General features: G+C 38.4%; 1 protein-coding gene across 1 annotated transcript; it reads left to right on the top strand.

Moving 5' to 3' along the window:
* The first annotated feature begins 2191 nt into the window (after positions 1 to 2191).
* LOC140338596 (inactive hydroxysteroid dehydrogenase-like protein 1) lies at positions 2192 to 12886 on the top strand. Its single transcript, XM_072422868.1, has 5 exons — positions 2192 to 2404; positions 6786 to 7044; positions 8987 to 9432; positions 11403 to 11621; positions 12734 to 12886. Exons 2-5 carry the CDS (start codon positions 6786 to 6788, stop codon positions 12836 to 12838), a joined length of 1029 nt encoding a protein of 342 aa, XP_072278969.1. The 5' UTR covers positions 2192 to 2404; the 3' UTR covers positions 12839 to 12886.

Here is a 12886-nt window from a genome sequence, read left to right as displayed (position 1 = left end):
ACCAAACTTTACCACTAAATTCCCCCACCCCCTATTTTGTTTAAGCCCCCCCTATTTTACACAATAAACCACACAAACATTGCTTAAATGGCCCGCAGGCATTTAATAACCAAATATTAATAAATAACACATTATTAACATACAATAATAATGAATAAGAAATCATATATTAAAATATTAAATGAAAATATATATATATATATAAATAACCATTACAAATATGTAAATATTCAACTAAACAAATAAATATGGTATATTATAACAAAGATACAAATCAACAATAACATTACAATACACTCTGAATTATTGTTTACTAGTTGCAGGTCCTTGGAGGTCCACCACTTTTAGAAACCTTGGGCTCTGCACCTTACAAACAATTGCTCCCAGCTGCCCATACACCCAGCTCGGGAACGTAATGACCTTACTTGTGCAGACCCCACTGACAAATACCATACCTTAGATGGGTCCCCCCAACATAATAATCAACAAAAAGCACTTTCCCCCAAGGACCTCAACCGCCAAAACATAATTTGACATTCCTAGCAACCATAGTGTACAAAAGGGGAGGGAGGGTGGGAAAACTTTACCCTTCCTACTGCCTCTTGTGAAAAAGGACTCTATTTCCGTTTCCTGACCTTTTTAACTCCTACTGACCCCTCCTATCATCCCCTCCCTTCTGAGCGAGCGATCATTTCAGTTGATAACTGCTGGGGGAATACGCCGGCGTATTCTCGCCTGCCGAAATTTGCCTTATATTTTGTTTGGCGTCCGACTTTGGATCACAGTTACGCGCATGTGAGCGATCTTCCGATTTGGCTTGATGAATTGAGCTCCCAGTGAGGGGAAATCTCTAAATTTAGCTGAAGTTCTACTTTAAGTCAGAACACCTAAACCACACACTTGCTTAACCTCCCCAGTGGTAATTCTGAGTGTGACTCGGGGTAAAAAACACCTGCTGAAAGCAGTAACTTTGAGCCACACTCAGGGTAGTTAAAGAAGTAAAAAACAAACATGTACTGGGTCCAAATCCAGACAGAAATCAACCGCCCAGGAGGTTAAAGCCCTATCTTCGAATTCTTTATTGTATGGTCACATGATTGTGTCTCTAGGCTGGTATATGTGATAATTGTAGTTCTGCTATAAACTTATTGTAAAATGCCTTATGCCTATTCAGTTAACTACTAAATGAATGCTTGTCTACATACTTTATAATCCTGTTCAGTACTGTATGCTTTAGCCATGATTAAAAATATACATAAGGTAACCTATTTAGTTAGGATAGTTGAATAGTTAGCTGTAGAAACCAAAACACGTAACACAGATTACTAAACTCAACTTTGGAACTGTTGCAACTGACTCACACATCTGAATGGGCTGCTCACTCATCCTGGCCTGGGCAATCAAGTTAGCAAAAGGTCAGACACCTGAAGTGAACTGCATAAGGATGGCAGTGCCCACAATGGAGCGAGGACAGGTGTAAGTGTTGTGGCAGTTGCAGGGAAAAAGTGTCTGAGAAACTGATATATAGTGTGTACATATGTCCCAGATTTCTGTACTCTGCACTGCTATTTTAAAAATCCATTTAGGGATTTGGCGTTCTCCCTGGGGTAAGTTCTCAGCTAATAAAAAGACTGAGCAGGTCAGTCTAACATATTCTGATCTGGGAACCACATGTCTATACTGGACTGAGGAGAACAAAAAGGTAGTTTGTTCTGAAAAGTCTGCTACCTGTTGTTTGGGACAAACACTGGGTTTGTGCCCAGTAGGGAGTGTTTCTCATTTTTTTGTTATAGTTAGTTGCCCATCTAGTGGCAAGGTTGTTTGCTTTTTGCTGCTTTATTTTTATACATTGTAATTAGCCTGTACAGCATAAATAAATTGTTGTTGTTTGTGAAATTAAGAGACTGTCCCAGAAAGCTAAAATCCCTGCTACCTAACCTGCAAGCTACAAGTGGGCGAGGGTTGCTCCTGTGAGATTGAGAAAATAGTTTTATAGTGCTATTTTCTCTGTTCAATGTTTGTAATTAATTATAGGACTACTGTCGTTCTGCATTTAAGCCACAAGATGCCGCTGTTTCTTAACACAGCTAAACAGGTTGCCAGGATTTGTTTATTGTTAGGAGGTGTGGTTGTTCTGAAAAGGGAGAGGAAGCAGGAGAGCAGACATCTTGCAAGGACTGTGTGTGAAACAGAATCTGCTCGCATCCAAGTGTCTCAGGAGCTGTGGCTGAGTGAGGATGACCACCGTCCAAGGCAGATCCTGTTCAGAGGAAAGAGGATTGTTTTCCAGAAAGGCTGAAAGGAGCTGAGGAACGGAGCGCTGTCTGTCTTGCAGGACCTCATGTTTGCTGAAGAGACTTGTTGCTGTTGTTCAGTTTAAAGACATTATTGGATCAAGACCCGGGTCAGTAAAATTGTGCACGCACCGCATTATAGGATTGACACCTGAAATACCAGAGACTGAGATTAGACCTGCAGTAGTTAGTAAGTTAGGGTCTATGTGTGTGGCAGGTCATGAGAACCAATTTTGAAAAAGGGTGCTGTGGTGTCCTCAGGGATGAGTGTATGTGATATATTTTCTTTGTCTTATTGTTTGGAATTTTGTTTATTGTTATATTACTCAGTAAAGTATGTTCTGTTTTATATAAACTGGTGTCAGTGCTGCTTTTCCTGTTTGTGACTTTGCTGTATCCTAGAAAGTCCCCGGTACACGGCTTACACTTCCAGTAGTGAAAGGGTGCATAAGTGGTCTGTGCTTAAGTTCAACACCTGAAAGATAAGAAGCTTTAGCTAGTTTTGGCTAATGCTGAAGAGAGGAATACAAATGCATAACATACAGGCTATGTTGCAGAAACTTGTGGATGAGGCAGAGAAGGATCATAAAGATGTGAGTGCTGACAGAAAAGTCCTGACTGAGACTGCCCAGTGAATGGCTGAAAAGTCTCAGGATCATCTTCAGTCATCTGCTGTAAAAATTTGCTGGGCACAAAGTCTGACCCTGGAGGCAAAGGTACTTTGGGTGCCTAGCCTAGAGCCTAGTGATGCTTGCCTGGAAGGTCTACTCCTATTAGCGGTATGAAAAATGTTTTTGTTGCCATGAAATGGGCCATGTGGCTGGGAACTGCTCTTACTGGTGAGCCCATGCATTTGTAATGTTTTTTACAGGGAACAACGTCAGTCATTGTTTGCTACCCTTAAATGTTCAGCTATGTCTGCTGAAAAAAAAAAAAAAAACTACACCCTGTCTATGAATGGTAAAAGTGTTACTGTTTTGTTACTTTAGTAAAACCTGATGCAGTAACATCTGTCAAGTTTCAACCTAAAAAAAATATTGCAAGTGTCGATGGTTACACCCAATAATACCCCACAGCTATTGTGGAATTTAAAACTGTGTTTGGTAAACTGTCATGTTGGTGGTGGCACCACATCTCCTGCATGATGCAATAGTTGGGAGGGACTTTCCTCAATCCTGGGGCTTATGGGAGAGTTCTGGTTCTCCCAAGGTTTCAGCGTCTCAGGAAAAGCGCATGATCATCTACCATTCTGAGTGATAAAAACTCTTCTGAGGAATCTGCCGCCTTTCGTTTGCCAATGTAGGCAGAGACTGTTTCTCTCTCATCTGGAGGAGGTCAAAGAATTTGTGATCCAAATTGAAGTCCCTCCCCTCAGGCATGTTGTCTTGGCGTCACCCTTGATTCTGCCCTCTCATTTACTCCCCATATTCAGAACATTTCCAGGTCCTATCACTTCACCTAAGCAACATCTCCAAATTCCACCCCTACCTGTCCCCAGAGACCACCAAGCTCTTTGTACATGTGCTTTTTTTTTCGTCTGGACTACTGTAACCTCCTCCTCTCTGGTATGTCACTAACCTGACTCTCTCCTCTACCTCTATTATGAATGCTGCAGCCAGAGTCATCCATCCTTCCCACCGTTCCTCTTCTGTTGTATCTTTGTAGTTCTTTTCATTGGCTTCCATTTCACCTGAGAATTTAAGCTCCTATGTTGTGCCTGCATGTGGTGGACAGAATAGACAAATTACTGGGAGGGGCTGAGCATGACCCAGCTGTCTTGGTCCATTTTGGAACCAAAACAGGATATATGGAAAATGGAGGATCCTTAAAAATCAGTTTAAAGAACTGGGTTTTAAGTTGAAGGGAAAAAGACCTCCAAGTTTATTCTCTGAAATATTGCCTGTGCCATGCACAACTTGGCAAAGGCAGAGGGAGCTTAGACAACTAATTGCATGGCTTAAGTCCTAGTGTAAAAGGGAAGGCTTTGGGTTCTTTGAGCACTAAGGTGACCTTTCATTGGGGTACAACCTTTATACCAGAGATGGTTTGCACCTAAATGGAAGGGGTCTGCTGTGCTAGGGGAAAGATTTAGGGAAATGCTGGAAGGAGTTTCCCATGTTATACACAAACATTGGTTTGTGCAGTACTATTTGTACTGAAAAACAAAAGGCTTTGGCAAACAGTGCAGGTAAATGCAGCAATTGTTTAAAGAGCCTGTTCACCAATGCTAGAAGTCTGGCAAACAAAAAAAGCGAGCTGGAAGCCTTAATAAATGAAGAGCAATATGACTTTGATGGCATTAATGAAACCTGGCTTTGTTCTGCATATGACTGGGCTGTCAATATTCTTGGTTATACTCTTTTATAAAGGCAGTCAAATGAAAAGGTGGTGATGTCTGTATTTGAGAAGTGAAATTGTTGATGGAGCATGTGAATGAGGTTGAGACATTATAGCTATACCCTCCCCCACCTGTAAACAGGAAGCAAAAACAGAGATAAAGATTAAAACATTAAATTTTAAGAGCAAATTTTCCATTATTACAGGCTCCCTGTGACTTGGACTGGGAGACAATATTGTCCTCAAAGAACACAGAACAGAAATGGGAATGATTCAAGTCTATTACACACACACACACACACACACACACACACACACACACACACACCTACCTACACACCTATTCCATTCTATTGGGTAATAGGTTGTAATTTTAGCCTCTTAAACTTATGTGAATCACAGCTGCTGATAAAAAAGCAGATTGTTTATAGATTGTACTTGTTCTCCTGTAATTTAATCATAAATTCCTTTAAACGCTGTACTGTACCAGTCCAAATCATATCATATCAGATATCAATGTATCTCCTCCATAACAAAATGAGTGAGCTACATTGAAATCTATCTTGTAAAAATGATTTCTTTCCCATCCTCCAGGAAAAAATTTGCATATGTAGGTGCACAATGAGTGCCAATGACAACCCCTTCAACTTGTAGAAAATATTTGTTATAGAATGTGAGTGCGTTTCTCGTTATAATGAACTTTAGGAGTTGACAGATAAATTCTACATATGGCCAAAATATTGATCTCCAACAAAAATCCTTAAATTGTCTGAATTTACAAATTATTGGGAATGCTCCAATAGAGCTTCTTTCTTCACAAGTTCAATAGAGGTTCTTTCTTCACAAGTAACACAAACTTAATCTTCATCTTTTTTTGAAGCCCAACTTTAGTTTAAATCTGTATATTGGCCTTTGTTTACCATGTTACTGAAGAAATCAAGATGCCAAAATATAAGAAGTGTTATCCAAAGATTAAGACAAGCACTAAATTTGTTAAAACAAAATACCCTTAACACTCTCTAAAGCCATCTGATAAGGGGGTAATATTGTAATACTAATTAATGAGCAATATAAAGTGCTATAAGGATTGTTAGAAAAAATTTCATTAGACCTGATATCCAAATTTGAAATGGAATACAATTCAAAAATTTTAATAAGTATCCAGGAAAATATAATCTCTAAGGGCACCTACGAGTATTTGTATACTCCATACCATAGGCAGCCCACTTTCTATGCCTTACCGAAGATCCATACCATAAAGATATTTCAAATCCACCAGGTCCTCCTAGAATTCCTGGAAATGGCTGTTTAACTAGCAATACCAGTATGCTAGGAGATTTATTCTTAAGACCACACATGTTTGGATTGCCGTCTTTAGTACACCAGATCTTCCAAAATGATTGATGGCCTTACCAATCCTCCAGAAGCTATTTAGGTAACAATAGACGTAATAGCTCCCAATTTGAGGATTCCCAATGATTTGGGAATTCAGACAATTAAAGGATTTTTATTGAAGGGAGATCAATCTTTATGGCCATATGGATTAAGACTTTCCAATGAAGAAAGTTCCCTTGGACTGTAGGCCAGAAACCATCTTTCTTGATCAATAACTTTTTGATCCTTCAGCTGGGGTCCAGATAGGAGATAAAGTGGAGAGAGCTCCACCTGCTGGCAATTTAGAAGATTAATCTGATATTAGACTCAAATCTTTGAGCAAGGATTCCTCCTCAGAAAATGTGGTAAAGGCTAAAATGTATTTGAAAAGTGAAAACATTGCCAAAAGGGGAATGCCCAGTGGTATTTTATATTATGTGACATCAGGAAGTGCGGAAGAGGGTTTAAATGCCTTCCACTTTTGTATTTCAACTGGAGAAAGGTCTGCAAAAATCTGTATTGGGTAGCCTTTGATGGTCAAATCGGGAGTGGATCACACAATTTTCATCATGGCATCCTTAAAAGTAATTTGTTATGACTTCATAGAGACTGCCTATGCTGACCTCCTTATAAAACCAGTATTTTCAAAAGCCCCTATATATATTTATATATTGGTACAGATTTGAATGTAGGGGACATTAAAGATATCCAACTGCTATTAGAAGGTTTTTTTTTTTTTTTTTTTTTTTTTTTATTGAATTGTCATAATCAACATTTCAGATGGATAGACTTGCATTCAGTGGAGTAATGGAGATGGCGAATGAGATGTATAGAATTCCAATATCCATATCCAAGAGGATTTCAAGGCTGTATTCCAATCACCTGAATATCCTGGCTGTGGTTGGTGCTGGTTTCATCATGTGGAATGTTTTCGACCACCTTCGTTTTTGGTATACTATGATACAGCAGTATGTCATGCCTTCTCTTCTAAGCAGGACCAAACATCTCAGACAGTATGGAGAATGGGCAGTAGTTACTGGTGAGTAGGAAGATTGATCAGCATAAAACCACATAGCTAAGTTATGTTTTATTTTCTACTGATTTTGTTTCATAAAATGCCTTACACTTTTTTGCTTTTTTTTTTTTTTTTGCTCACATTCCGGCTGTGTGCTGCATTCTTAAAAACTCTTGCACATTGCTATGTGTTGCATTTGGAAGCCCATTTACTTGACTGGCAAGCCCAATGCATCATATTGCACACAAATTGTAGTGCATGTTGAAATTTTAAAGCACAGGTTGACCATGCACAGGAGTATCCTGGTAAGGTACATTGTGGGTACTTTAAGAATAAGGGCAATCTGTACACTAACATAGCTCATGTGCATTTTGTCCACATTTTAATGCAACACCCTAGTGGGAATGAGACCCAAGTGTTATGTAGCTCATTCTTTTTAGAAAACCAACAGACGGAATATTGCTGGCTGTGTGCTTTTCAAAAGATGTCCAGGACAACTGCAATTTATCAACACGTATGCAGTGTAAAGTTAGGGGGATCAGGACATTGTGGGATATTTTGAAAGTCCAAGCTTTACTCAAACACATTGTCATTTTAACATAAAAACAGTTTTGTACAGTGAAACAAAAAAAGCTTATGTTAGCAAAAGTCCCCAATGGTTAGCAAGTAATGACCTGCAGCCCAAGCGGCTACTCCAGAATTGGACCTGGTACTCACAGGAAGCACATGTTGCAGCTTCAAAGTCTTTAGTGCCAACAACATGGGCTGCTCAGTCCTGCTCCCTTTAGCCTTACTCTCAGAATCTGGCTCAGATTTAGACTCCGACTGCCCCCAACTACTTCTTGACAGCCCCAGACATACCTGTCAGGTCAGTCCGAAATCCTGGGCGGTACTGCAGTGGGATAGGAAGGCCAAGCCAGATCCTTCCCTTCTATCCCAGGGTCTAAGCCCTGTAATAAGTTTAACATTATGGCTACAGCAGGACACCAAATACATGTTCTTGACTCTTTTGCAGTACACCATCTCTTTTCAGAGGGACCATGACCTAAAGATGGGAAGAATGTCTCTACCATCCAGGACCCACCTCTAGTGTCCTGTAAAATGTGTAAATACAACCATTAAAAACCCATATAACCATAAACATGTTACATTTTGAATAAATTTGCAGTTTTCATAAAACAATCTGGTCCCCCAGCAATGCTTCTCAGTTGTCCCCCTCATATGGTGCCCTTGGTGGACAATACAAGTGACCATTCTGACAGTCCAGCCAGTCCAGAGCAATGATAAGCAGCACTAAACTGCATGAAGAAAATTGATGAAAATAAGTAAATTATTAGTAAAAAAAAATTAAAAATAAAAATTATAAGTATTTGATTTTAAAAAAAAAAAAAAAAGAAAATGTCTAAATATGAAAACAATGTGGTTCTGTGAAGTGAACTTTAACTTAATGATGCTTACATAAATTTTTAGGTACTGTTTAGGTCTTAAAGACGGGGTCAAATTTTAGATGAATACTTCAAAATTACATTTAACACCGCAAAACTTGTAAAGCCCAGTTGCTGTTTTCCTAAAACCCATTAGAAAAATCAATACAACCATTTTGATGGCTTACCTGTAACATGTGTTTTCTTCTTCCTTTTTTTTTTCTTTTTTAGTTTGAGTGGGTTCCTAATGCCGTAAGAATGGTGGCGCATATTGTAAAATATTGACTAAACAGCATTATATATCCAAAGCCAGCATTGTACATCCATTATTAGTACTATTTATTCTAATAACATTTTAGTTAAAAATGCTATAAAACTAAAGAGAAAAACCCCGTGAATCCTATGGATACACATTAGTCTGCCTTAAGGATATATTTTTAGTGTAGAATACGTGTATTCACCAGACCATTTATGGGTTTCATACCATATCAAATCTTTACGTTTTAACACTTTCACTGTAGTAATCTTTTTCTTTTCTACAGGCGCGACAGGAGGTATTGGTAAAGCATATGCAGAAGAGTTGGCAAGTCATGGTGTGAACGTCATTTTGATTAGCCGCAACCCTGAGAAACTTAAGAATGTATCTGAAGCCATTACTGGAACTTATGGAGTGAAAACTCATCTTATAGTGGCTGATTTCAGCCTGGGGCATAAAGTCTATGCTCATATTAAGGAGGCTCTAAAGGATGTGGATGTGGGTATTTTAGTTAACAATGTTGGCGTTTTGAATGATTATCCACAGTTCACTACAGAGGTTCCAGAAGACAAACTATGGGAAATGATTAATATCAATATTGCAGCAGCTGTCATGATGGTTCATATAGTTCTTCCAGGAATGGTAGAGAGGAAGAGGGGAGCCATTGTCAATGTGTCCTCAGCTGTGTGTTGCAAACCCACACCTTTAGTAAACGTATATGCATCTTCCAAGGTAATGCACCTACCCGATATACTGTAAGGCTTAGTCTACACAGACGTTTTACCAGCGTTTAACCTGAGGTTTTGAAATTTCCATACATTCCAATGAGCTAATCCGCACTAGGGATGAGCGAGATTTTAAAATTCGATCTTGTGGCGAACGGCCTGTGTAAATTCAGCTGTCAAGATAGAATTTTTTTGGCACCTGCAGAGGAGTGAAGCTGACAGCTCTGCTCCCCTGATTATTCTTTCAGCCCTGTAGTATGTGTTCTTGGATAGAGATTCTCTATCCAAGAACACAAGAGTACCGCGGCTGTGCTCATCATAAATTCAGCCGTGGGAATCATCCTGTATTGATTTCTCGATCTTCCAATGGGTCAGCGAAATTGGTTCGCTGAAACTTTGCGGGCCCATCGGAAGTTCAAGGAAATTTTCTCAAGAATGTCAGAGGCATTCTCATTCATCCCTAATCTGCACCAGGACAATCGCTTGAGGCAAGTTTGGGCATTATCTATAACGTTCATTGCAACGTTTGAAACGCGCGGTAAAATGCTTCCATTGATTTCTGTGCGGCATAGACATTTTCCAGCATTTTAAAGGTAAGCTTTAAAACCCTAATGCATATAAACGCAGTAGGAATGCTTACATGCGTTTTTAAAAACGTCCGTGTAGACCCAGCCTGAGTAAGAAGTACAAGTATAGTATGTATGTTAAAAGCCTGATTTTTTTTAAAACCGAACTAAACCCAGTCTCTCCATTCCAGCGCTACCATCTTTCTTCTATTCTTTCTCTTCTGATCTTCAGCCATCTTGATTGCCCATGCATAACCATATATATGTGCATGTAAAGGAAGCCAGGAATATTGGGTTTCCCTGGCAACTAAAGTTGATGCTGCCCATGTGCAGCTCAACGTTTTGTCAGAAACTGGAAGCATTCAGGCAGGAATATTGCATTATTGCAGAAGGGAGGTCTTGCATGTTAATTTTCTGCAATGTCATAGATCCTTAAACAGGATAATGACTCAAAACACACACCTAAAACTACATAATAATGGCTTAGAATGCATTGCCACAGTAGTCCAACAGATTTGAATTCTATTAGGCAACAATGGAAAGAACTAAAGCTGTAATGAAATCTGGCGAAGTCACTCTTTAAACCTGGCACAGCTGAATGGTTTGCTCAAGAAACTTTCCATTGACAGGTGCAGAACTTTGAGTTCCTAGATAACTTTTTTGCAGTGATTGCCTCTAAAGTTTGTGTAGCAAGATATTGAGTTAACCTTCTTAGCGGTAATCCTGAGTGTTGCTCGGGGTTAATTTTAGTAACAAAAGCAAAACCCCAAGGTACACTCTGGGTGGAATTGCCGGGGAGTTTAAAAAGCTTACCTTGTAAGTGGTGCCCGCGACATCCTCCAGTGATGCCTGTCATCTTCTTCCCCTGGTGATGCCAGGCATCAAAATACTATGTATTTTTAAATGTACTGCTTTTACATTTGAAAATACCTAATATTCATACTGCCAGGGAGGTTAAAGGTCTTATCATTTTTGTATAAGGTATTTGACATATTCTGTGTCAAAACATGGAAGCAAACATGGAAGCGTTTCGCCCTTACGGGCCTCTACAGGGGATTAGTCAAGACCCTAGGAGATTGTTATATAATTAATATTAGGTAAGTCTATATCAAATAAGTAATCTTTTTCATTATTATTAAAAACATTTCTGTACATCAATGGCCGTTGATGTACAGAAATGTTTTATACCAGAAAAAGATTACTACAGCTGTCAGGGAATTTCAAACAAATTGACAGGGGAATCATTTATAAGTGGAGCTCTTAGACTAAATTTTACATTTACTGAATTTAGCCCATTGTTTTATTTTAATAGGCATACCTGTCAAAATGTAAAAGCATTTATTATACAATGTATATACCAAATCATATTAATTTTATTTAATTTTCTCATGTTTTGTTTTATGTTTTTCAGTCTTTCATTGATTTTTTTTCTCAAGCTCTTCATTATGAATATGCATCCAAGGGAATCTTTATTCAGAGTTTAGTTGCGTATTTTGTAAAAACCAATTTGATACCATATAGTACATGCATAAGGTTCCTTATGCTTGACCCAAAGAAATATGCTCGTCAAGCAGTAAGAACTATTGGAATATCACGGAGAACAGCAGGACACTTGTTACACTCTATCCAGGTGAGAGTTATTTAAAATACAAAAAAAGTATGGTGGAGCTTACTCACCAGAAAACACACATACATTTATTTGTTAATAAATACAGGACTGGAGCAACATCAGTCCAAAGGACTAAGATAAAATCTCATGGGGCCCATTTACACAACATTCTGCATTACTTCAATGCATGGCAATTTGTCTGTTTTCTGTGGTACATTGCTTTATTTATTGTAAATATTGTATAGTACTAGTATTGTATAGGAAAGCCTAATGCAATGCAAATACTATATTCCATGTTCTATGCATTTTGGTGTACAGTTAGTAAATATGAATTATAAACATGTTTAATGGCAACCCATTAATTATGATTGGCTGTTGTGTTTCCCAATGAGATATGGATAAAAAGCAAGAGTCAGACAAATTAAAACTCCTCTCTAACTAACAATGTTTAAGCAGCTGCAGGAACCATTTTATTTTTTCTTGGGGGGGGGGGGGGGTTAACCCATATTAACAAAATCTGACCATTGTAAGCACCCCTGTCAGATTTTTTTAACCTTTAGCAACCTGTCAGTTTTAACTGTTTTATATGTTAAAGTAAAAATATTGGTCTATCTGGCAGTATCAACACATAAAAAACCGTTTAGAGGATGCTATTGCTAGAATTCAACATACACTAACCAGCCACTTTATTGGATAAACCAAATCGGCTGCTTGTTAATGAAAATATTTAAACAACCAAATCACATAGCAGCAACTCATTGCATTTAGACATTGTCAATATGACCAGCTGAAGATTACACCAAGCATAAGAATGCAGAAGAAGGTGATAAAACTTTAAATGTGGCATTGTTGTTGGTGCTGGGTGGATTGATCTCAAGTATTTCAGAAACGGATAATCTGCTAGGATTTTTATGTACCACCATCTCTAGCTTTAAAGAATGGTCCATAAAAAAGTGAATATACCCAGTGAGTGGCAGTAGTCTGGGAAAAATTTGTTGCTGCTAGAGGTCAGAGGAGACTAGATTTGTTCAAGCTGTTGCGCAACAGAACTTTTTTAACAACCCCCTCATAACCAGCTTTTTTGGTAACAAATTCATTTTTTAAATTTTTTTTTTTTTTTTTTTTTTTACCAGTTTTCAATAACTTGTTGCTTACCGAATTGGCTTTGGGTATCTGCAATAAACTTCCTAAGCAACATGATTCGACATGAACAAAATCTCCAACCAGTGAAGTTATAAGAAAAAGCACATTCCAATTTCTCTAATATTAAAATGTTAAACTTATAA

This window comes from Pyxicephalus adspersus, chromosome 9 (assembly GCF_032062135.1).
Source record: "Pyxicephalus adspersus chromosome 9, UCB_Pads_2.0, whole genome shotgun sequence".
Lineage (NCBI taxonomy): Eukaryota > Metazoa > Chordata > Amphibia > Anura > Pyxicephalidae > Pyxicephalus > Pyxicephalus adspersus.
The sequence above is the reverse complement of the archived record's forward strand: the minus strand, read 5'-3'. Positions and strand labels throughout refer to the sequence as shown.

Bases quoted from the DNA above. Each gene is read 5' to 3' on its own strand.
- LOC140338596 (XM_072422868.1), top strand. From the start codon at position 6,786: ATGGATAGACTTGCATTCAGTGGAGTAATGGAGATGGCGAATGAGATG. The intron at 9,433-11,402 runs GTAATGCACCTA...TATGTTTTTCAG, and splicing joins ACGTATATGCATCTTCCAAG to TCTTTCATTGATTTTTTTTC. The intron at 11,622-12,733 runs GTGAGAGTTATT...TTTTTTTACCAG, and splicing joins ACTTGTTACACTCTATCCAG to TTTTCAATAACTTGTTGCTT.